A 26,985-nucleotide genomic window follows, 5' to 3' on the forward strand; every position below is an offset into this window, starting at 1 on the left:
ACTTTATTAGATATTCCCTATGTAGTAAATGAGACCAACTCTTCTTCTTTTTAATACATTTTATTAATTTATTCATATTATATCTAAATTGTTATCCCATCCCTTGTATCCTCCCATTCCCCCCTCCTTCCCATTTTCCCCTTACTCCTTCCCCTATGACTGTGACCGAGGGGGGACTTTCTCCCCCTGTATATGCTCATAGGGTATCAAGTCTCTTCTTGGTAGCCTGCTATCCTTCTTCTGAGTGCCACCAGGTCTCCCCATCCAGGGGACATGAGACCAACTCTTCTTAATATCAGTAGTCTTCTTGTTATAAGTTCAAAATAAGTTCATTTCTTTTTACTATAAAACTCTCTGCTGGGTGTGGTGGCTCACGCCTTTAATCCCAGCACTTGGGAGGCAGAGGCAGGTGGATTGATGTGAGTTCAAGGCCAGCCTGGTCTACAAAATGAGTGGAGGACAGCCAAGGCGAAACAAAGAGACCCTGTCTCGGAAAAAAAAAAAAAAAAAAAAAACCTCTCTGTTTCCTAGAATAGGCCTTGTTCCACACCCAGAGTGTCTTGACCTTCACCCTTTCCTAAATGACAATATGTTCTGCAAAATAATCTTAAGCTATTATCTGACTCTCTATTCTGCTTACCCCAGTTCCTATGTTGCCAGATTACTTCTGGAAATGTCCAGGTTATGTTTTTTTTTTTCATTCAGTATAAATGGGGTTAAATCATAGAAAGTTAAATCATGGCTGTTCTTCTGAGCCATACATTAGCGGAGACAGTCCTTGAACAAGGTTTTCTGTACATAGAAGTAATGCTATGAGTCCAAGCCATGGATTATTCACTAAGATGACAGTGCTAGGCATAAAAGTAATTCCTATAGAAGAGGTCTAAAAAATCTGTTCATGAATATTTAGTCTCCTCATACCACTCAAGCCACTATTGCAACAATGGGCACATATGGCCTGAAGGTCAGTATTGAAGTATGTAGAATCCAGCAGTGGGTGGGTAAGACCATTGATGTATTTTCTCCTAACTAAATCCGCATAGCATTTTCTAGCGCTATGAAAGTTTACCAGTAGAGATGCTTCTGAGTCAGGGTTCAAGAACTTGTGAGAATCTGTGCTTTGGAATATTTTGAGAAAATGGTGATCACAGTATTCATCTTCGGCACAGATAGAGTGGCTTAAAATATGCCACAGGAAAATATTTGAGTATCTGCTTTGGGAGCCTAAACATGTACAGCTGTGAATGTTGTGATCTGAGAGTGAGATGATAATGTAGTCACTGCATGTCCGGACAGTCCTACACTGTTGTCTATGTGACATTTGTAAACAACATAGCAAGACTTTCCTGTTAAATGATTTATATTGTAGTACATTTATTATAAGTATAATGGCTCTCACAGAAGGGGTCCTTCCAAGGACACATCTATACATATTACAGATTACTCAATCTAACACCCATATGTCTGAAAAGACCCTTCACATATTGGCAGCTATCACTATGCCTATAGTTAAGCATGGGCAGTACTTAGATTCTGGACAGTTGGTATTTATGCAACCTACTCTCTAAAATTTGGTGTGTGCTTTGCATTACCATTCGATATTTGGGGTCACAAAATAGTTCAGAATTTTTCAGGTACCATTGCCAAAACATTATGTATATGGACTCTCTTTCTATCCCTGTGACATGCAGAGATTCACCATGCACCCATCATCCTGTAAAGTCTCCCAACCGTCTCACTTCTATATTGTGACTGCTTCATCTTGTGAACTCCTTGGAAAGATCTTTGTTTAGTTCAAACACCAAGAAGTCATCTCCATAACCTTCAGTCCCTGTTCATTATTTGTGTCTCCCATTCTCTTGGTCTGTGCTTTCCAACTCATCTACCTTATTTCATCCCCCTGCATCCTGTGTCCCAGTTCTGAATGCTATGGTGCTCAAGTTTTAAACATCTCCAGTGCTTCCATCACTTTCATGGGTCCCACTGATCACCAACCCATGACCATACAGCAATTATTTTTTTTTTATTTTTAGGACACCTTTAACCAAATCATGTGTACATCTTTTCTTTGACCTCTTCTACACAAAGAATTTTTTTGTGTTTAATTTTCGTCCATCCATGTTTCACATGCCACACGATTTTCTTTGCTTACATGAATCAAATATAAAATATCTTCCAATAGAAAGTTGTGTGTTGAGGTGATAGCTCAGTTGTGGCAATATTGAGATAGACTATACATACTTTAGGATGGTAAACATAATTGGAAGCATTCAATGAAGGCAATGAGTCTTGCTATTAAGAGTCCTGGTTCCTCAGTTTAAGAAGTTCCTGGGAGCTATGACAGTAGTTTGGATTGTGGATTCCACTTTTTTGCATTATCTGGTCTCCTATGACATCACCTGTGTACTTTCTTGACTCCTATCTATTCTCTGAAACTTAAGAAGGAATTTTACTTTGGCTTGTGCTGTCGTTCTTGGTTTTGACTAAAGAACAATAGTTCTGCCTGCTCCTGACCTATCAGTGATGAACATCACAGTCTTCACTTCAAGGTTCTTCTTCACTTCACAGCTAATGGGAAATCAGCATGTGACACCTGAAGTGATCTCTTGCCAACACAGACCAACACAGACTAACAGTTGATAATGTGTGTAACATGACTGACAATATTGGTGATAAATCTGTAGACGCTTTATTGAAAGATTAAGATCACTAGGAGTTTTTGGTAGAGACTTTGGGGCAGGGGAGGGCTCTTATGTATAAAGTTATATTAATCATGTTATTTACAAATAGATTGTATTTCAATGTGTTTTCCTATTTGCATCCCTTTATTTCTTTCTCTTATTGAATTTGTTCAGCTTATGAGTTTCACTCAGAGCATTGTATTGATTAGCCATGGTGAGTGTAAATATTCTTGTCTTCTTCTGAATAATAATGGAATACTTGGAGTTTCCCAGTTTGGTATTATATTGGCCTGAAATTTGTTACATATAGCCTTTACTATGTTAAGGTATAATCGCTGCATTCTTATCTTCCCCATGATTTTTATAATGAAGTGATGATAGGAATTATCAAAGGCTATTTCTGAATCTAATGAGATAATCATGTGTTTTCAGTCTCTGAGACGGTCCATGTGATGAAATATATTTATTGATGAGTATATGTTGAGATATATCTACATCTCTAGGATGGGGCAGATTTATTGTCATAAACAATTCCTTTTTTAAAAAAAATAAAAATCAGTCAGCCGTGGTAGTGCACTCCTGTAATCCCAGCACTCAGGCAGACAGTGGCAGGTGGATCTCTGTGAGTTTGAGGTTAGCCTGGTCTACAAAGTGAGTCCAGGGCCAAAGCTACACAGAGAAACCTTGTCTCAAAAATTAATTTAATGTAAGGAAATAAATCAAAATAAAATCACTATACAATTATGATGAAGTTGCCATTCAAGCAAATACTTGGCTAATCCCAATTTCTGTACGTGTCAGTAAAGCATTTTTGCTGTTAGAGTCACAATTATAAAGCCATGGATCTTTGTTTAGAGTTTTACCCTTTCAGCAATAATTGAATATTCTCCACTTATTCACAACAAAAGAAAGAAAATGACAACTGACAGAGTTGAAAAGGGAAATACCACTATATTTCTATTCAAGTTCATGTTGAAATTGTCCTGTTGTCTGAATTTTGCATTATCTTACCAACTAGTTTCCTTTCTAAAGAGCATACTGCAACTACATTTACAGTTTTTTACATATATACATTATAGGCTAAGATATGTATGTGAACAGGAATAAGATGTTTTTTCCCTGAGTTTGAGTGATATTACCTAATATTTTACATTCTTTTTATTTTATTTTATTTTATTTTATTTATTTTTTATTAATTTATTTTTGTTACATCTCAATGTTTATCCCATTCCTTGTATCCTCCCATTCCTCCCTCCCCCCCCCCCCATTTTCCCATTATTCCCCTCCCCTATGACTGTTCCTGAGGGGGATTACCTCCCCCTGTATATGCTCATAGGGTATCAAGTCTCTTCTTGGTAACCTGCTGTCCTTCCTCTGAGTGCCACCAGGTCTCCCCCTCCAGGGGGCATGGTTGACCACACTTTAAAAATAGCTAATAGCCATTTGTATTTATCGAGAGAAAAACATTATTCAATTCATTAACTCTCTGATAATTGGTAGTTTGGTCTCATTGGCACTTAGTTTCTACAGTTCTTTATATATTCTACATTTTAGTTTCTTGTCTGATTTATAGATGATAAACATTTTTTATCAATTTATGAGGGCTGCTTGTGTGCTCTGTTGAGAATTTGTTGTAGTGTACAGAAACTTTTAAATTTCATATAGTGTCATCTGTTTATAACTAGGGCTACTTCCTGTGTCTGTGTTTTTGAAGTTCTTTTCAGAAAGTTCTAGTGTACCCCAATGTGTCTTAAGGTGCAATCTGTATATTTTGTCTAATCAACTTAGCTTTTATTTCAATTTAATCATCTATCATCTATCTATCTATCTATCTATCTATCTATCTATCTATCTAACTATCTATCTATCATCTTCTATCATCCTTTATCTATCATCTGTCTATCACCTTCTATCATCTCTATCTCTATCTATCTATCTATCTATCCATCTTCCATTTATTTATTTCATGGATGAGACAGAGTCTTACTATATACCCCTAGGTGTCCTCTAACTCACTTTGTAGACAAGGGAAGCCTGGAACCCACAAAGAACTACCTTCTTTTGCATCTAATGTGCTTGTATTTGTGTTGTACATGTGCTGCCACAATAGCTGTGTTTCTGTTATTAAATGAACATATCTGATTCATTTTAAAGAGAAAGCATAGTTATAGAAATTGGACAAAAAAACCAATGTTAAATAAGCAAGAAAAAGTCTAAATATACTTATTTGTAGAACACATGAATCTATAATAGAATTTATATAATGTGCTATAAAACTTTTTATTAAATAAGCACATTTATTTTAAAAATCTCCATGTACAATTCATTCTAGGCTGCTATGTGAAAAGTATTTTCCTTTACACAGTCACTAAACCTGCAAAATACAGACTCTGAATATGGATAGGTAGGTCAAAGAGACAGAAATTAAACAAAAAGAAATATTGAAACTAATGAACATTATGGTTCCAATGAACCTAAAATATCGACTGTACATTTCACCTAAAGACAAAAGAATATATCTTCTTCTCAGCACCATACAGAATCTTCTACAAAGTTGATTACGTAGTCAGTCACAAAGCAAGCTTCAACAGATACAAGAAGACTGAAATAACCCCGTGTATTCTACCAGATCACCATGGATTAAAGCTTTACCTCAACAACAATAAAAACAACAAAAAGCATAGCAATTCATAGAAACTGAAGATCTCTGTACTCAATGACCATTGGGTTAGGGAAGAAAGAAATTAAAGTCTTTCTAGAACTCAGCTAAAATGAAGGTACAACACATCCAAATGGGGCACAATTAAAGTAATGCTAAGAGGAAAATTCGTAGCATTCAGTGCCTTCATAAAATATTGGAGAGTTTTCATATAAGCAAGTTAATAGCACACCTGAAAGTTCTAGAACAAAGAGAAGCAAATGTACCAAAGAAGAATAGATGACAAGAAATAATCCAACTCACAGTTGAAATAAATAAATTAGAAACAATGAAAACAACACAAAGAATCAATGACACTAAAAGCTTGTTCTTCTAGAAAATCAATAAGACAGACAGACTGTTAGCCAAAGTAGAAAAAGGCAGAGAGATAATATCCAAATTAACAAAATAGAAATAAATGGGAGTGGGGTATAACACCAGACACTAAAGAAATCTGAAGACTCCTTAGGTCTTACTTCAAAAGACTATATACTCCACAAAAATGAAACAAAATGGACAAATTTCTTTGTAGATTCCATTTACCAAAATTAAATCAAGGTCAGATTACTAATATAAATAAGCCTTTACCCCTAAGAAGGTAGAAACAGTCATTAGAAGTCTCCCAACCAAGCAACAAAACAAACAAATCAACAAAGGATCAGGGCCAGGTGACTTTAATGCAGAATTCCACCAGACCTTCAAAGCAGAGCAAATACCAATACTTCTCAAACTATTCCACAAAATAGAAACACAATGAACATTGACAAACTCATTCTATAAAGTTACAGTCACCATAAATGACACAAAGATTAGACCAAGAAATATAATTTCAGACCAATATCCCTCATGAGCATTGATGCAAAAATACTCAAGGAAATAATTCCAAAGCAAATTTAAGAACACATAAAAAAATCATCCACCACAATCAAGTAGTCTTTATCCCAGAGATGCAGAGATAGTTTAACATATGAAAATTTATCAATATAATCCACTATATAAACAAACTGAAAAAAATCCCCACCTGATCATCTCATTCGATGCTTATAAAACCTTTAACAAAATCCAACACCATTTCATGATAAAAGTCTTGGAGAGATCTGTCATATAAGGCCCATACCTAAACACAATAAAGGAAATATACAGCAAGCCAATAGCCAATATCAAATTAAACGGAGAGAAACTCAACACAGTTCCACCAAAATCAGGGACAAGACAATGCTGTCCACTCTATCTCTTTAATATAGTTCTTGAAGGTCTAGTGAGAGCAATAAGAAAACTGAAGTAGATCAAGCGAATATAAATTGGAAAGGAAGAAGTGAATGTGTCTCTATTCACAGATGATGTGATAGTATACAGAAGTGACACCCAAAATTCTATCAAGGAACTCCCTACAGATGATAAACACCTTAAACAAAGTGGCTGGATACACAATTAACTGAAAAAAAAAATCAATATCTCTCCTTTATACAAACAATAAATGGCCTGGGAAAGTGATTAAGAGAAACAACAACCTTCTCAATAGCCACAAATAATATGACATATCTTGGTGTAACTTTAACCAAGCAACTGAAAGACCTGTATAAGCAAGAACTCCAAGTCTTTGAAGGAAGGTACTGAAGAAGATATCAGAAGATGGAAAGACCATCCATATTCATGTGTCTGTAGGATTAACATAGTAAAAACGACCATCTTGCCCAAAGCAATCTATCAATTCAATGAAATTTCCATCAAAATACCAACACATTTCTTTACAGGCCTTGAAACAGGAGTTCTCAACTTTACAATGAAAAATAAATAAAAACAGGATAATGAAAAAAAAAATCCTGTTCAACAAAAGATGTAGAGGTGTCACAATTCCCAATTTCAATTTATACTACAAAGCAATAACTAACTGACATTATAAGTCAAGTGGACCTCATATATTTTGAGGACATTTATCTCAGAGACAAAAGTATGTTCTTCTCAGCACCTCATGAAACTTTCTCCAAAATTGATTCCATATTCAGACATAAAGCAAGTCTCAAAACATCCAAGAAAACTGAAATGACACTCGATATCCTGTCTGACTAGCTCAGATTAAAGATGTAAGGGGAGCAGGGACTGTTGTATAGTCCTTAAGATTTGGAAACACTGGTTCAAAGAGAATTTCAAAATAAGCATGTAGCTTCCATTTTCATCATCACTTACTCTTCTTTAGAATTCATTTCTCTGGTCCAGCTCTCTGGATTTCTTTTGTGACCTAAGATCCCACTAGAGCAAATCCCATACCACTTCTCCAGCAAGTCCCTCTGCAGTTCAAACCCAATTGAAAGTTTCTGAAAGGTTTTGATGGGAAGAAGTGTTCTTCAGGTGTGAGGTTAATTCCCTCATATCGACAGAGTCATGTATACCTCCTCCTATGACTTCATCTTGGACTCAGGGGAGATGAGGTCTCAGGATATGAACATGTCACTGTGTGGGTAACTACATGGAGCCCAGCTGCATGTACTTCTGACCACTGAGATCATATCCAGCAGTGTCATCGGAGAGACATCCGCTTTCACACGTGAGTCGTAATGTCATCTCTCAGCCCTGAAGAAACCAGGAGTTTGTGTGCAGCTCCCTGAGCTCCTCTCTCTCTCTCTCTCCTCCTCTCTCCTCCTCTCTCTCTCCTCTCCTCCCTCTCTCCTCTCCCTCCTCTCTCTCCTCTCCTCTCCTCTCTCTCTCTCTCTCTCTCTCTCTCTCTCTCTCTCTCTCCCTTTCTCTCTTGCTCAGGGACATCATGTTTCAGAGTCTGATGCTAACAAAGCTGTGGACCATCTGAGGCGTGAGCACTCCACAGGCAAAGGAATACTGCTGGAGAGAGGAGCCTGTGCCTTTTCTCCTCTCTCTGACAATCTTTGATAAGAGGGATTTGCTATAGGATTCCTGGGACCAAAGAGCAGGTGGGGTTATTTTATGTAAATGCTTTATCACTGTGTTTAAGAAATACACAGACACACGGACACACACACACACACACACACACACACACACACACACACACACACACATACACACACGGACTATTTTGGACAAATATCAGGCATAATCAGCGGATTACCGGGTCTGAGAGGAGCTCACATACCAGGATAACAGAAGCTAAAGATCTCAGAGCCCCTTGCTCACCTTCAGGCTGCTTCTTTAACTATGGGTCTAGTCTGCAACTGGTAGTTTTCTTTTGGAAATACTGGAACTAAGGGGCACAGTGCCAGGAAGCTATTTCTCCCTTTAGTCTGCAATACCTGTAATAATGATTTCATGCTTGCTTATGTGCACAAAAATGTGTGTGTGTGGGGACATGGAATTTAGACACTTTTCATTTAAATTTAAATTGCATTTAATGAGGTTTCTCTGACTTACAATTTAGCAGTACTTAGTGAGGGCTGAATATTCATGTCTGTGCTGCTGTGCTTTCTGTATTTTCAACATGCTTCTTACTTGATGTTCTCCTTTTGGCCAAGAGGTGTATACATCACTTATATTTTCCATCTCATAGAAAATATTATATATGATGTCTATAAGTATGCATAAAATTTCATTTCCCAAATGTTTAGACAACCATGATACAACAGTGACTACATTATTTGTGTGAGTGTTGCCTTAAATTAGCAAATGAGGAAAGTTCTAGTGGCTGCCATCCCAATATTGAATAAACCTTTAAAATTAAATCCACATTTGAATAAAATTGATGTGTTTTGCATGTAATTTAGGATTGTCACCTTTTGATATTTACATTTTATAATGATATATGTGAACAGCATATATTAGAAATTAATGGCATATTTCAAAAAAAAAAAAATATGAGTCTGTAAAATACAGCCCAGGATTGCAATATAAATGATACTCACTTTAAAATTGAGAGGTGGAAAACTTGAAGAAAAATTTTACTCCATACAACCTGGAAGATATTATTTCCTTTCAAAGGTTAGCAGTGGTACCTCTTGCCATTTGTAAAAAGCGGTGGAACCTGGAAAATCTGCAGTGTCACTAAAATCGTCCTAGCCGACTGTATTACCATTAGAATCCTCCACACAGGACTGCTGCGAGCCAGAAAGCACAGACCATATGTAGATCTCTCTGAAAAGTACTGACACCCAGCAAGAACAGTACTGAGTTTGTCTTTAACTACAGTGCTTTTACCGATGTCACTTGAGACATTTGAGAATACTCTGAGCTTTTGATTGATAATTGTTCAAAAACACATCTTGGGGGCTCTGGAGATGGGTCTCCGGATTAAATTTCATTCTCAGCACACACATCTGGCAGCTCACCATTAAGTGTAACACCTCCAGCTCCAAAGGCACATACACTGAAGTGAATATTTCCACAGAAAGACACAGAAATAAAAAATTTTATTTTTTATGTCTGAATGAACGCAAATGGCTATAAAATCTGATATAAACTGTTATAAATCTGTGTGGTTACTGGTTAGCATGTTTCTATGTACAATGAAGACCACGGTCCTCCATATCCATCACGAGGTTTTATAATCTGATACTAATTGACATTACCAGAATGGCATCCACTAACCCAACCATGGGGATCTTCTTCCTGTCCCAGACTGTCCTGGGATTGCTGGGGAACTCAGCCTTGCTTTGCTGTTTTATTATTGCTGACCTCACTGGGATCAAGGAGAAGACTACAGATCCGATTGTCAAACACCTAACCTGGGCCAATATCATGGTTCTTCTTGTCAAAGGAATCCCTCAGACAATGGCTGCTTTTGGTCAGACGTATTTTCTAAGTGACATTTCATGTAAACTTATCTTTTATTTCCATAGAGTTGCCAGGGGAGTATCCCTTGGTTCCACGTGTCTTCTGAGTGTCATTCAAGCCATCACCATCAGCCCCAGTAATTCCATCTGGGCCCAGCTCAAGGCCAGTGCCTCCAGGATCATTGGTCCTTCCCTGGGCCTCTGCTGGGCCTTGTATCTACTTGTAAATAGCTTCCTTATTATGACAGTGACTGACATGAGAGAGAAAGGAAATCTTACAGAATTTAGACAGTTTGTGTACTGTTTAGCAGTAAGAGCTTCCAAACAATCTTACACTGTATATCTGTTCCTATTGTCCTCCAGTGATGTAGTGTGTTTGGGCCTCATGCTGTGGGCCAGTGGCTCCATGGTGTTCATCTTGTCCCAGCATAAACAGAGGGTCCAACATATCCACAGATTCCTGTCTCATAAGTTATTACCTGAGACCAAAGCCACCCAAAGTGTTCTTACCCTAGTGAGTACCTTTGTGGTGCTCTATGGAGCCTCTGTCATTTTAATTTTATATTTTCCTTCGCAGGACAAAACGGATACATGGCTGGTCAATGCCAGTGTGGCCATGAGTGCGTGCTTCCCAGCACTCTGCCCCTTTGTGCTCATCCGACACTATACTAGGGGTTTTCAGCTCTGCAGTACTTGAATATTTCAAGGAACATTTATATTGAATTAGTCAGTCTCCTATAACATATACTGTACACACTGTTTTATATTCATAATTAAGTTCATATTATACCTACACTGTGGGTATAATATCTCCCAACACTCTTTGGAATATACTCTTGAACACCACTACTTTATTTTTTTTCTCTTTCTGCTGATTCAATTATTTATTTATTTCTTTATTTTTATTAATTTATTCTTGTTACATCTCAATGGTTATCCCATCCCTTGTATCCTCCTATTCTTCCCTCCCTCCCATTTTCCCCTTATTCCCCTCCCCTATGACTGTTCCTGAGGGGGATTATCTCCCCCTGTATATTCTCATAGGGTATCAAGTCTCTTCTTGGCTACTTGCTGTCCTTCCTCTGAGTGCCACCAGGTCTCCCCCTCCAGGGGACATGGTCAAATGTGAGGCACCAGAGTACGTGAGAAAGTCGTATCACACTCTCCACTCAACTGTGGAGAATGTTCTGACCATTGGCTAGATCTGGGTAGGGGTTTAAAGTTTACCTCCTGTATTGTCCTTGGCTGGTGCCTTAGTTTGAGCGGGACCCCTGGGCCCAAATCTGCCTATCATATTGTTCTACTTGTAGGTTTCTAGGACCCTCTGGATCCTTCTACTTTGCTATTCTCCCATGCTTCTCTCATTTAGGAATATACTCTTGGACACCATTACTTTATTTATTTTTTTTCTTTTTCGGCTGATTCAATTTTAAAATTTTTTAAAAATTAGTTTATTCAGATTACATCTCAATTGTTATCCCATCCCTTGTATCCTTCCATTCCTCCCTCTCTCCTGCTTTCATCACCATTACTTTAAAGGTTTCCATTTAGAATACTTTATTACTAGATTAATTTTAATTTTGGCCTCTATGGGTTGCAATGGTGATTATGAGGGTTTATATAGGTCAATCCATTCATTGGTCTGTTTTATAGAGAAAACTTACTCAACAGTGGCTTTCCGTTAGCCCATCACCCTGAGGGAAGAATGGAGCACCCGGCTAATTGTGAGAAAAATGAACAGTATGGGGCATGCCCAAGAGGTTGGTGGTAGTGGATCTCATTTAGTTTTCTGGTAGTAGATACCGCTCAGAATTTAGGGTAGGTTATGCTTATCATGTATTGATGATTGACGGCAAACACTGGGGAATACAATGTGGCATGTGGGAATGTCATTTTCTCATATCTAGACGAACCTCCAGATATTACACCATGAGACATGAATAGAAAAATCATTAAAACACAGATAAGCAGATAATGTTCATCTTTCAGTGTTTATCGTTTGTTTCCTGTGTCTGAGAGTTTTGATTTCGTGTATGTGTTTCACCATGTGCATTTGCATTTTGACAGAGTGCGGTCAGGAAATTGATGGAGTAGCGTATGGAATTTGAGTTACGGAGGGTTGTGATCGTATGGGTGCTAGGAATAGAACACAGTTCCTCTGCAAGAATGAGAAGAGCTGTGGGTTGCTGATGCCTCAACAATTGACTTCTAAAACCTGCCCTTCAAAAATATATGAAAACAGGATTGCAGGTTCTCTGGAAGGAAGGCTTCTGATGTCGACATTATGGAAGTCGTCACACCTGTGACAATAGTAAACCAACATGAGCTAGAATGCTCCTTTATTGAGGAAAATTGTAGTATATGGAAATACCCGGAAAGTAATAGTTACACTTTTGTATGCTGATTTTGAGAGAATATCTATGAACAAATTTTTAGAACTTATTGATAGGTGAGAAGCATTTTAAGGCACAGGCTGAACAAGTTTTACCGGAGAAATAAATGAAATTATTACCATGAGAGTAAAATTGCCGTATAATCCAATCTGCGTACAGTAATTTTAAAAATAAATATGAACATTGAACACTTATGGATTCGTATAGTAATCATTTATCACTGGGAAATAGATTCCTCTTATGAAGGTTATAGCAACAATACTGTATAACAATAAAAATGGTTGCTTAAAAGGCACTCTGACAAACATATCACGCCCACTAAAAATAGAAAAAAATGAAGATTCCTCTGATAACTCAATACTACAGATTTCTTTTTCTGTTTACTGTTGGGAAAGTCTATAATTCAATTGAATATAGTTCATTGCCCATGTAATAGCCACACCGGTGGTGCACATCTCGGTTGGAATAAGTAGTGCATCACAAAGTTCCATAACTAGGTGGAGATATTGGCTAAAATTATAGCTCTGTGAAGGACAGACAGTAAGAAGAAAGTTCATCTACCTGGAAAGAAGATTCATTCTTCTTTCAACCACAAGGTGAAATCTCTATAGCAACACATCCTGGCATCTTGATCTGATATCCACACCAATATCAATGGCAAGATTTATTACTTTCTTGGGGACCCGAAGGCTCTCCATACTCAATGTATTTATATTGGAAATTTCATTGAAAAGCTCTGTTTTTTTTTTTTTATAGGATCTGAAAATTTATTTATTTTTTACCTTTTTAACTGTTCATTTATTTTTTTTCCTTTTTTTTATTAATTTATTCTTGTTACATCTCAATGGTTATCCCATCCCTTGTATCCTCCCATTTCCCCCCCCCATTTCCCCCTTATTCCCCTCCCCTATGACTGTTCCTGAGGGGGATTACCTCCCCCTATATATTCTCATAGGGTATCAAGTCTCTTCTTGGCTACTTGCTGTTCTTCCTCTGAGTGCCACCAGGTCTCCCCCTCCAGGGGACATGGTCAAATGTGAGGCACCATAGTAAGTGAGAAAGTCATATCACACTCTCCACTCAACTGTGGAGAATATTCTGACCATTGGCTAGATATGGGTAGGGGTTTAAAGTTTACCTCCTGTATTGCCCTTGGCTGGTGCCTTAGTTTGAGCGGGACCCCTGGGCCCAAATCTGCCTATCATATTGTAGCTCTACAAGCTCTGTTTTTTTAGTTGATCTTTTTTTCTTCAAACTCAGGGTGCCTCTCAAATTTAATTTTTGAATAACTTAGGATCATAAGTATTGGCCATTGTAGAATTTTCTTTATCGTTTCTATTGTATCTCCGCCTCATGCTGAGGCATGTAAGGTTTCGATCAACTGAGCAACATTCAGTACAGTTGCATGGATGGGAGGCAGTGCCTTATTAACCTCTTCATAATCCACAGCCATCATTCATTACTCATCCTGTTTCATCACTGCCACAGAAGAGCTTTCTACCCCGTAGATACAAAGCAAAGCTGGCTCTCTGTCTTAAGCCTGACCTGGTACCCAGAGGGGCTCTGCTCTATCATCATTTTCCTCAACAGGTGACGCCCCACGCCAGACAGGCTCTCGTATAGGAGTGAAGCATCCCTTGCTTTATTTATATTAAAAGGCACTGGCCCAGATGAACAATCTCTAAATCTAGAATGCGCTTTTGATTGAGAGAAAGGTATTTATTGTATTATAGTGGTGAATTGCTTAGTCCTGGGGCAAGCTTGGTGTTTCTGACCTGTACTTCTCCCTCGGCCACTACTTTAAGGTTTTGGTGGACAGCTGCTCCCGTTTTTAGGACTTTAAAAGCTTACAAGCAATGATTAGGCTTGTTCTCTCTCTTTTTTTTCTATAGCAAACACAGCTTGAAATAAATGGCCTTAGCCCTCTATAAAGCCAATTTGCACCCATTTTTATGGAGGCAATATTATCTGATAAGTATTATGGTTTTTTTTTTATAAATCCTAAAAGCCACAGGAGCACCCCCCCACACACACACCGTGTACTAAGGTTCCAGAGAAATAACATCTTGCTTAATTCTGTGGTTAACACAGTCCTATCTTGTTCATTGGACCTTCCATTAAACATCACCTCTCTCATTCCCAGTTCTGCCAGGAATGCATTTCCCTTTATTGGTTTCTTTTTTAAAAATTAATAATAATTTGTTCATTTTGCATCCTGACTGTAGCCCCTTTGCCAGTCACCTCCTTCTCCCACCCTCCCTCCCTCATCCCTCCTACCCCATCTCCTCAGAGAGGAGGAGCCCTCCTTCCCCCAACATCTGACCTCAGACTGTCAAGTCTCCTTTGGACTGCCTGTATCCTCTTGCTCTGTTGCCCGGCAAGGCTGCCCCTCAAGGGAGTAATGATCAATGACCGGGCACCAGAGCACATGTGAGAAATAGTCTCTACTCACCATATTTTGGAACCCTCAGAGAGACTGTGCTGCTTACTTACTACATCTGAGCAGAGGGTCTAGGTCCTCACCATGCACAGTTCTTGGTCGGTGCATCAGTCCCTGCCGCACCTACCGGTTCCACCCAGATTTGTTGGCTCTATTGGTTTTCTTGTGGAGCTTTTGTCCCCTCAAGGTCTTTCTATCTCCCAACTCTTCCACAAGAATCCCCTCTGTGCTCTATCCGGAAGTTTGGCTGTGAGTCTCAGCATCTGCTTGGGTCCCCTGCTTGGTGGAGTCTTTCAGAGGACCTCTATGAATGGCCCTTGTCTTATTCCTTCCCTTCAAATTCCTCCGGTGTCCATTCTATTTTCCGTTCTGAATGAGAATTAAGGACTCTCCCTAGGGACCTCCTTGTTATTTAGCTTCTTTAGTCTGCGTATTAGAGTGTGCTTTTCCTGTAGTATGTTGCTAGTATCCCTTATAAGTATATAACATGCATGTCTTTCTGGGTCTCGGTTACCTCACTCAGGATGATAATTTCTAGTTCCATTCATTTGTGTGCAAAATTTGAGATTTCTTTTGGGTAAATGTACCACAGTTTCTTTATCCATCCTTCATTTGAGGGACCTTTAGGTTGTTTCCAGATTCTGGCTATTATGAACAAAGCTGTTTTAAACATAGTTGACCAAGTGTCGATGGTGTATGGTGGAGCATCGTTTGGGATAGTCTCAGGATTGATATAGCTGGATCTTGCGTAGAACTATTTCCAATTGTGTGAGAAAGTGTCAGATTGATTCCCAAAGTGTTTTTTTTTTTTAACAAGTTTTCAGTCCCACCAGCAATGGAGGAGAGAGTAGAACTTTATGTGGACCTCCTCCTATCTAAAGATTTAAAAGTATTAAATGGAGTTAATTATTTCTGAGGAAAAGAAATTGGATGTTTCCTTCAGTGGTATAACTACTAGCAAGTTGAACCTATTTATGAAAATAAACAAACATATTAACAAATAAATAGAAGTAATACATGAAAGTCAGTCTAGTTGGGAAGTAAAGAGGTTGGAATAAGGGGGTATGGAACAGAGAAATTAATTATACACGATTATGTTCAAAATACCTCAGAATGTTTAAACCTAGTATATTAGGCACTTTAATTTGTAAACCTCATATATAATAATAATGAAAATCTTGACTATTTAGCCAGCAAACTGTCTCTGTCATCTTCTCATTTGGCAAGCTGCTAACCTGCACTCCCTGTGTACTCAGGTAATCAATTTTATTCTTTCTCAAGTCTCTGATGGGGTTGAAGATCAGATAGTTTAGTTTTACAATTAAGTGTAGTTGTTTAGGGCTTAAGGGGTTTTTTAAATAGGTCTAGATAGATGTTTTAAGTTGATAATGATGAGATATGACAGATATTGATTTACATTCGGAATTGTAGATATACCAAGATAGGAAATGTGTTTCTTCAAGGCTGCCCAATACAAATAGCCAAAACACTAAGGATGTTTTGTGGTTCTTCTTGTTGTGGGTATTTTATTGTATATATGTGTAATAATATAGGTAAAAAATAATAAAATCTTTAAAATGTTTTAAATTCTAGTTTTGTGGCTTATGTCAGGACAATCTTCTTGTCAGTATATTTAATGATAATAAGTTCCAACGGAGCAGACAGCTAAGCCTCAGTTGCATGTCTCATCATATACCACAAAGGCCACATATTTTGTGCCAGAAACTGTTTACAATCACATCTGTACTTTGGATTTCTTCAATATATTTACTCTATGTTCTGAAGACATGTTTTGAATATTTCCTTACTTACAGGGTGATCCTATTTACTTATGAGGTGTGTTACTCAACATTTCGTTTTTTTAATTTTATTTTATTAATTTATTCTTATTACATCACAATGGTTATCCCATCCCTTGTATCCTCCCATTGTTTCCTCCCTCCCATTTTCCCCTTACTCCCCTCCTCTCAACATTTCATAAATGAAGTTTGCAACCCTTGTGGTTTTCCCAAGAGGAACACTGCTCTCAAATTGACTGGTCTCTGTTATAAGTATTATTACTAAGCAGGAACAACACAAGTGTGACTATTTAAAAAAAAAACAAGCATTCAAAACCAAAGTGGAAGGATGGCCACATAAGGATTTCCTGACCGACCTACTGAATCAGATGGCACACCATCCATTTTATTATTATTAGCTGGCAAATGGGTTGAGTCCTCATACTCATCTTTGGTTTTATTCTCTCCTTTGGTGCCAAGTATGAGGGAACTTTTCTTGGTGTGATGTGAGTGAGTATCTGGTCCTTCCAGATAGACAGTGATGAAAGAACAAAGAAATACCCCACCAAAAAATGGTGGTGTGATGAGTCAGGCTGTCTGCTTTGTTTATTTACAGCATTATGGATAAGGGTTAGTTAACAGAATGTAGGCAGCTGGCCCACTTGGGGAGCCAGAGACAGAAAGATTTCTGTGAGTTCATGGCCAGTCTGGTCTATAAGCAAGTACTGGACAGCCAGGGCCACATGGAGAAACCCTGTCTCAATAAAACAAAAATAATAAAAACATAAGAAAACAAAACAAAACAAAAAGCAAAACAAAACAAAACAAAAAATAAAGAAAAGAGATTGTGGGAAACTAATAGGTTACTGCACTTCTGGAGAGAGTTACCCTGACACAGAAATTTTTTTACCAAAAATATCTTTGGGTAGGAGATGGACTTAATGAAACACTTGTAGAATACTCAGTATTTCCCTATTTTTCCAGTCTGTTGTCCCATGCTGGCCCTGCAATTTATGGTAAATAGTGTTTTTCCTGTGACCATGGCAGACTTCTGGAATGAAAGAAGCTGCATTGGTTAAAAGAGTGCTGGGAAGTACGCAGCTGTTGCTACACTGGTATTTGCCAGCTACCTGGTAACTTTATTTAGGATAGTTAAACACACAGTTAAAATGGTAGGTGTATTTAAAAAAAAAAGCACAGAACTGCTTATCAGTGCAAGAATGGTTTGAGTGTCTCTGGTCTCAGAATATGAGCTAGGAACCAGAACTATGTGAATGTTTTGGACTCTCTACTTGTGGTTTGGCAGGATAATCACCATGGCACCACTGGTCCACTGCACGAATCCCAAATATGATCCAGGTTAAGAAGTATTTTTTTTTTTTGGTCTCCTCAGAAGAAGTAACACAATTGGCCATACTTACACTCACAGATTTTACACCAACCAAGAATTTGGAATATATAAGAAGATTGCTAGCAAATTTGGTAAATCAGTCTTTCATCATAATACAAAATTATTGTACGTGAATAGGAACTTCCTTAACTCGACTGAATAAATTCTGAAAGAATTAATGAAGGTGGTAATTAAACTTTAAACATATTTTATTTTCTGTTTCTCCTCAGAGAAACATACTAAATATTGAAAAGACGTCAGTGATCATTTCCCAGAGTGTTTCATCTAGATACTAGTGTTTGTCATGATGATACAAGTATCTTTGGGAAAACAATGTGGGAAAATCCACATGCTGTCAACAGAGGATCTTGAATAATAACTCAAGATTATCCAAGTGTATTTGAGATTTTTTTTAAGAGAAAAGAAAACCATTAAGGGGGGAGTAGGTGGTCACCTCAAAATTGCTGATGTAAGATAACAGGAATAGTCAGAGATGATACTCATTCTTTTATCCTTTATTCAAAAGATTGTTTCATCATGTGCTACATTGTGGTATTGATGGAGATACATAGTATCACCAACATTGAGAATGAGCATTTCTAGATCATTTGGGATGAAGTGTCAGGACCGCATGGGAGAAGTAAACCCAGAAGTGATAAAGGAAAAGAGTTGGAGTCATATGAAAGAGAAGCCTGAAATAAATTTTTTTTTTAAATGCTGTTGGGTCTGGAGGGAAAAGAGAAGTGTGAGGTTGAACTGTAAGGAAAGCTCCATCTGGTAGGTCTGAAAACTCTTAGGTTATGAGGTTCCATCATTCGTGTCTATGTGTAAGTCACTCAGTGAACATGGAGGGCTTACAGTGTCTGCTGCTTCTATGGTCTATGGAGAAAACACACCAGTGTCCTAGGCTCCTGAAAGAGAACGGCCAACGGCCACAGAGGACTTTTGATTGAACACTGTTGCGACTCAGAGGAATCCAGAAGATTTTGAACAGCGTAACAAGAGTAGCAAAATAGTGACACAATTGGGTCTCAAGGAAAAGCCATGGTTTTTCCTTAGTTTCATTGGTTTGACATTGATTTACTTTTCTCTCTCTCTCTCTCTCCTTCATCTGCTTTCTCTTACACCTCTCTTCCATCCTTTGCTCTCCCTTCCCCTCACCACTCCTCTACACTTCCCCTTTCTGAAGACTAGTGGAGAGGGTATGACAGAGGGAGGGGACTACAATTGGGATGTAAAGTGAAGGAATTAAAAAAAAATAATTCTAGTTCATGTTGGTTTACTCTTTTCCCAGGTGTGCCAGTTTGCGTCCTTCCTGCAATCAGAAGCCTTCCTACCAGAGAACCTGCAATTCTATTTTTATACATTTTGGATATGTACTCCTTTACATCATTATGTTTTGAACAGCATTGTTTAGACGTCAACTATTGAGGGATTAGTGACCTAGAAGATACCTTGTTCTTTCAGAGAACTTGGGAATTATTTTCAGCACCCACATGATGGCTCACAACTATCCATGACACAATTCAAATGTGATATTATTCCTTACGTTGAATTCTAACACACCACAAATGTGCATTGTACAGTAAAGCACATGAAATAAATAATAAATACTTAAACATTCCTAGTATCTGATTATCTATGTTTTACTAAGTTTCTTTCCATTTTTTAATCATGTAATAGCTGATTGTTCATCTAAATATGAGAAAATAACATTCCCACATGCCACATTGCATTTTCCTAGTGTTGGTCAGTTGTAGTTAAAGAATAGCTGTGCAAACCACTCAGACTCTAGTTCCAGTCAGATATGGAAGATTTACTTAGGGAATGTTCACCCCTCCTCACAAACAAGGCTGATTCAATCAAAGCCCCAGAAAGGACTATGAAACCTAACTCTTTTCCAGAGTCACTTTATATAGCAAAATCCACAATACACTCACCTTATAGACAGTTAGCTCATGTATGGGGGCAGGAGGTGGAACAGGCTGGTCAGTTCTGACTTAAGTGATTTGGCTAACAAGAAGATCTAATTGTCCTTGGCTGGTACCAAAGACAGTAAGTGCAGTAAGCTTCAAACCCCTACCCAGATCTAGCCAATGGACAGGACATTCTCCAGAGTTGAGTGGAGAGTGGGGTCTGACTTTCACACAAACTCTGGTGCCCCATATTTGACCACATCCCCTGGATGAGGAGGCCTGGTGGCACTCAGAGGAAGGGTAGCAGGCTACCAAGAAGAGACTTGATACCCTATGAGCATATACAGGGGGAGGAGGTCCCCCTCAGTCACAGTCATAGAGGAGGGGAGTAGGGGGAAAATGGAAGGAAGGGAGAAATGGGAAGATACAAGGGATAGGATAACAATTGAGATGTAATATGAATAAATTAATAAAATATATTTAAAAACATACAGTATATAAAAAAAAGATCTAATTGATGTTAAGTTTTATTGGTCCTAAATGAGATAAATGAGGCAGTGCCTAGGGCACATCCAAAATATAATCAAGTACGTACATAAAAAGATTGCAGCCAGATAGAATCCAAGTGTGTCAGTAACAAACTATGAGTTTGGACATCGCTGAATAACCTAGTGAAAACTTGACCTTCTGGCAGGAAATGTTTGTGTCAGCTATGAATATAACCGCTTCTTTGAAGCAGAGTTGAAAAGTTAAACAGTTTTAAACTTAATTTCATCTTGTAAACAAAGTGAAAGCTGCATGTAGAAATGGCTTCAGCCAAAAAGCAGGACCCAGCAGGTCATTAATCATCAGTCCATGAGAAAAACAGCCCACCCTAAATTCTGTGCGGTTCCCAACACCTGAAAACTCTAAGTGTACACCACTATCAGCAACCTCTTGGACATCCTACACACATGCTCATTTTCTCCATTCTAGAATCGGGATTATGGTTTAGCCGAAAGCCAGGGTTGAGTACATTTTATCTATACAACAAATTAATGAATGACTAACAGACATGGATAAGCCCTCATAATAATCATTACAACCTATACATCACAAAATGTAAATTTATCTAGTACTAGAATATTCTAAGTTAAAACAATTGATGGTAGTAGCTTCATACAATACCGTGTTCCAAAGTCTGTTAGCAGATATTAAACCTGCAGTGTGGCTCTGATGTGAGCAGCTCATACCGAATATAAAACAATGCATACAATATATTTTTAAGAGGAATGACTACACAAGAAAAAAAAAATGACTCCTGCTATTTTGAAGTAACGTAGAGCGTAAAATCCCTGGTATAGTATCTGATGAGCAGAAATGGGGAGAGTGCTGGGAAGCATGCACTCATGGCCACACCAGCATTGCCCAGCCATGCATCTGTTCCATCTTGAAAAGGAAAATACAAAATTAAGATGACAGAGGTTCCGTAAAGCACCACAAAGCTGCTCACTAGAGTAAGAATACTCTGTGTGGCTTTGGTCTCAGGGGATGCGCCACTAGACGTGAATCTGCGGATATGTTGGACCCTCTGCTTATGCCTAAGCAAGATCAACACCATGGAGCTACTGGCCCACATCATGAGTCCCAAACATATGACATCACTGAAGGTCAACAGGACCAGATGTACTATGTAAGATTGTTTGGAGAGTTTTACTACTAAACAGTACACAAACTGTCTAAATTCAGTAAGATTTCCTTTATCTCTCATGTCAGTCACTGTCATGACAATGAAGCTATTTACAAGTAGATACAAGGCCCAGCAGAGACCCAGGGAAGGACCAATGATCCTGGGTGCTCTGACTTTTACCTGGGCCCAGATGGAATTACTGGGGCTGATGGTGATGGCTTGAATGACACTCAGAAGACATGTGGAACCAAGGGATACTCCCCTGGCAACTCTATGGAAATAAAAGACAAGTTTACATGAAACGTCCCCTAGAAAATATGTCTGACCAAAAGCAGCTATTGTCTGAGGGATTCCTTTGACAAGAAGAACTGTGATATTGGCCCAGGTTAGGTGTTTGACAATCAGATCTGTCGGCTTTGCCCTGATCCCAGTGAGGTCAGCGATGATAAAACAGCAAAGCAAGGCTGAGTTCCCCAGCAATCCCAGGACGGTCTGGGACAGGAAGAAGATCCCCAAGGCCAGGTTTCCAGATGCCATTTTCTCGCTTTATGGGCAATGTCACTCAGCATGAGATATCAGGACGAGTATGGAGGCCAATGTCTTCATTGTACATAAAATTCATGCTAGCCAAGAACCACTCAGATACAATAATTTTACATCAGATTTGATATACACTTATATTTGTTCAGCTGTAAAAATAAAATACGTTTAAGAGTGTTTTTAGTTTTTAACTTTGTGTATGTGTTTTATATGTCTTATTCACTTTAGTGCATGCGCCTTTGACTATAGAAGTGTTGCAGTCACGCTGTATGCAGTAAAATTGTTTGTTCTTTTAATTACTCCCCATCTAATTTTTAAAAAACATATTATTCATATTACCATTTTGGGCTCTACTTTACAGATTCCTGTATATTTTTGGAATATTCCATTAACTTCAAAAACATGCTATTGGCATATGTAATCATAAAAAATATCAAAAGGTCACAGTGTTAGTCACATGTGAAACACATTCATTTTACATAAACGTGATTGTGATATAACTGCAAAGGCTCATTCAATATTGTGATCACAAGCATGAGGACTTCCCCAATTTACTAAATTAAAGTAATATTAACACCAACAATGTAGTCATTATCCTATCACAGTTTGCTAAATATATGGGAAATGAAATTTGAGTACACCTATGTACACAGTATGTAATATTTTCTGTAAAATGGAAAACATGAATAATATATGCACACATGGGCCTAAAGGAGAAGATGGAAATTGAAGACATGTTTGCAGGTAGAAACTGCAGCAATATAGACATGAATAATCAAACCTGACCATGTGATGCTAAAATATGCAAGCCACAGTTGTGTGGAGAGTAGGGACTGACTCTGACATGAACTCTGGTGCCTCATATTTGACCGCTTCCTCTGGGTGGGGAGGCCTGATGGTACTCAAAGAAAGAATAAGCAGGGTACCAAGATGAGACTTGATAGCCTATGACCATATAGAGGGGGAGGAGGTCCCCCACAGTTCCCCACGGTCATAGACATAGGCGAGGGGAATAGGGTGAAAGTGGGAGGGAGGGAGGAATGGGATGATACAAGTGAAGGGATAACAATTGGGTTGTGGTCTGAATAAATTTATAAAATTAAAAAAAATAAATACCAAGTGTCTGATTTTCCCAACACTTTTATGTACATAAATAAACCTGAAACCATCACTACTGCTTCTGCACACAAAAGAAGTAAAAACCGCCGCCTTTCACTGTGCCATTTGGCACCAATGTTTCCAAAAGAAAACTACCAACTTCTGCCTTGACCCAGAGTAAATGAGGCAACGTAAAGTTAAGCAAAGGGGCTCTCAGATCTTTTGATTCTGGTTTCTTGGAGCTTGAGACGATGCCGTGTGTTATAGCTCACTGAGTAGACCTGATATTTGTCTTGAGAGAGAGAGAGAGAGAGAGAGAGAGAGAGAGAGAGAGAGAGAGAGAGAGAGAGAGAGAGAGAGAAGCAGAGAGAGAGAGACACACAGAGAGAGAGAGAGAGACAGAGAGACAGAGGGACAGAGAGACAGAGGGACAGAGAGAGACAAAGCGAGAGTGTGTGTATTCCTAAAGCATTTTAGACAAAAGACTCCACTTGCCTCTTGGTACTAAGAATCTAGCAGCAAATCCTTCTTGGCAATGATTGTCATAGAGTGGAGACTAAGCACAGGGGCTTCTCTTCTGCGTATTTTCTCCACCTATACAGTGTTCAGGAAAATGATGGTCCACACTTTTGTCAGCATTCAGCCTGCAGCAATGTGTCCCTGAAAGAGAGAGCCAAGTTCAGGGAGCTGCACTCAAACAGCTGAGAGTGAACTATTCTATCTTCTTCAGGTCAGAGAGAAGAAATTAAGACTCACCTGGGAAAGTTGATGTCTCTGTGTGGCAAATGCTGGATACGATCTCAGTGGTCAGATAGACAGCCGGTCTCCATGTAGCCACCAACACAGGATGACGTATGACAAGGCCTTATTCCCTTGAGGTCAAAACAATGTCAAGGAAGGTCTCCATGACACTTCCTAATGAGGGAGATGACATGACATCAGCCCTAAAGAACATTTATTCCCATCACAAATTTCCAGAAACTTTCAATTGTGTTTGAACTGCAAAGGGACTTCCTGAAGAACTAGTCTGGTATTTGATTTCCTGTGGTGGTAGGATACGAAGGGCGTCCAGGAATCTGGAGCAGAGGGATGAATTATGATGATTTAAGTGATTGTAAAACTAAAAGCTATGTATTAGTTTTTGAATTTTCTTTGACCAAATGTCTCCAAATAATATTGCATATACAAACAGAAAATGACCAGGCCACATGTATGCATAGAACTGTAAGACAAAAAAAAAAAAATGTTTTTTGCGGGGGGGGGGGTGGGGAGTCAAACACCACTGATAGGAATATCTTAATAGTGACAAACATGGATTATTTAATGGCCCATTCCCTAGATTTTTTTTTAAAAACAAGGGGAATGTATTAATCTAATTTAGGAACAGAGAAAGTTAAGTATGAAGTATGAAATAAAAATCCCACAGAGCTTACTTAGCATACCCACTACTGTAACATGTTAACTGTAAATCTCGCATACCAAGGCTCTTCTTATTGTCTTCCAGAGGACCTAGAACTTCCTCCTCCATCTGTGAGGGTTGGTACACATGGAAGACAGAGGCAACAGCCTGTCAGTAACAAGATCTGAAGATGAAACCTTGATTTTTTTTCTAATTTCTCTGGCATTTTTGTACATCTCTTTGTGCTTTAGTTCCTTGGATAGGGGTTTATCAACTTTATTGATCTTATGAAGGAAACAAGTCATCATTGATTCCTTATATTGGTTTTTGTTTGTTTTTCTTTCTATTTTATTGTTTTCAGTTTGATTATTTCTTCCTATCTACTCCTCTTGGGTGTGATCCTTCTTTTTGTTCTAGAGTTTTCAGGTGAGTTTTTAAGGAGCTGGTATGATATCTCTCCCTTTATTTTTATGTCAGTATTAAGTGCTATAAGCTTGCCTCTAACAACCGCCTTCACTGTGCCTCATAAATTTTTGTACGCTTTGTATTCAGTTTCATTGAAATCTATGTACTCATTTATATCTTTCTTAATTTTTATATGGAAACAGTTTTCATTATTGTTGAATTGTTCAGTTTCCATGAGTTTTTAAGCTTTCAGTTCTTTCTTCTCTTGTTGATATTCACCTTTAATGTGCCCAAGTCAGGTAGATTGCAGAGTATTATTTCAAATTTCATATATGCTTTTTTTCAAATGCATATGAACTTTATTTAATAAACTATATAGAGTTATAACAGTTATGAAACAATGAGGAAAGCCATAGGTAAAAGTCGCACTCAACATCTTTAGCTGATTTGTATTTGGCAGCCTTGAATAAAATACCACCTAAAATATCTAGGTAAGTCTAAAGTTTTGTACCTAAATCATTCCCTATCTCATCTTATATCACATATAGCTTATATTTCCTTAGTGGTATTCCTATATTCCCCATTTTAAAAAACTTATAGTGATGTTTTTATGTTTTCACTTCAAATCCCAATCTCAATCCCTCTCTCCTCTCTCCCTGTCTGGCTCTCCCATCCTCTTCCCCTTCACCCTCTCCTTATCCTCAGAAAAAAGCCCCCTCAGCAGCCCCCCACAACAAACCGATCCACCCCAGCACATCAAGTCACATCAGTTTGAAGTGAATCCTCCTCCACTTAGGCCAGACAAGGCCGTCCAGCCAGAAAAAGTTATCCCAAAGCAGTCAATATAGTCAATGTTAGAGACAGCCCCTGCTCTACTTGCTATGGGACCCACATGAAGACCAAGTTGCCAATCAGTTAAACATGTGTTGAGGGACTAGGACGAGCTCATTAGGCATGTGTGCTTTCTAGGAGGTTATCTGGTATTTTGCAAGGTTTGTACCACAATGTATCCCCAGAATTGCTTCCAGCCTCTGACTTCATGTCAAGAGCCATTGATTTGGAGAAGTTAGGTAGGCATGAGAAATCTCCGGAATGGACCTTGCATTTTGCAATGTCTGTACCATGATGCACCCAGAATTGTTTCCAACTTTTGACAAACTCGTCGATTATACATTGCTGCACCTCTCTAAATATGGCATTGGAGCCAGGCACAGTGGTACATACCTCTAATCCAAGCACTTGGCAGGCAGAGAAAGGTGAGTTTCTGTGAGTTTGAGACCAGCCTGGTCTACAAAGAGAGTCCAGGACTGCCAAGACAGAGAAACCCTGTCTTGAACCATCACTTTCTGGGTATTGACCAGTGCTCATTGAACAAACTTCCTATGGGATATTGTTGAAGATGTACTGTGTTCAGATGAATTGATCCCTGATCTTGGAATTCCTGATCTGACTCAAATAGTTTTAAAAGTTAAATTATTTTAGCTTTTAGACAACAATTTTAGAAAGCTTATGGTAGCAATACATATCTTTGTGGACCTCCAGATGCCTCACTAGGGGACGGCCCCAAGATAATTTGTGGCCTCAGATAAGCCTTCTCTCCAGATGGCACCATAAATCTTGGTATACATCATAAATATAAGCAAGTTGGTTTAAACTTCCCATGAGCCCATGATATAATGGGGCTATCTAGAAATGTCTAAATTTAGTACAAACCTTAATGTCTAAGGTGCGTATTTGGGGTATATACCCAGAAGTGGTAGAGCTGGGTCTTAAAGTAGAACTATTTTCAATGTTCTGGTAAACTTCCATGTTGATTTTGCACTACCAACAGCAATGGAGGAG

General features: G+C 38.4%; 2 protein-coding genes across 2 annotated transcripts; one reads left to right on the forward strand and one right to left on the reverse strand.

Annotated features, from left to right (window-relative positions):
* The first annotated feature begins 9,915 nt into the window (after positions 1-9,915).
* LOC127203576 (vomeronasal type-1 receptor 4-like) lies at positions 9,916-10,812 on the forward strand. The gene has a single exon (XM_051162399.1). It carries the CDS (start codon positions 9,916-9,918, stop codon positions 10,810-10,812), a length of 897 nt encoding a protein of 298 aa, XP_051018356.1.
* A 10,523-nt stretch (positions 10,813-21,335) lies between these two features.
* LOC127203071 (vomeronasal type-1 receptor 4-like) lies at positions 21,336-22,238 on the reverse strand. Its single transcript, XM_051161882.1, has one exon. It carries the CDS (start codon positions 22,236-22,238, stop codon positions 21,336-21,338), a length of 903 nt encoding a protein of 300 aa, XP_051017839.1.
* Between the last annotated feature and the right edge of the window lie 4,747 nt (positions 22,239-26,985).

This window comes from Acomys russatus, chromosome 19 (genome assembly GCF_903995435.1).
Source record: "Acomys russatus chromosome 19, mAcoRus1.1, whole genome shotgun sequence".
NCBI lineage: Eukaryota > Metazoa > Chordata > Mammalia > Rodentia > Muridae > Acomys > Acomys russatus.

Coding starts and splice junctions, on each gene's coding strand:
- LOC127203576 (XM_051162399.1), top strand. CDS start 9,916: ATGGCATCCACTAACCCAACCATGGGGATCTTCTTCCTGTCCCAGACT.
- LOC127203071 (XM_051161882.1), bottom strand. CDS start 22,238: ATGGCATCTGGAAACCTGGCCTTGGGGATCTTCTTCCTGTCCCAGACC.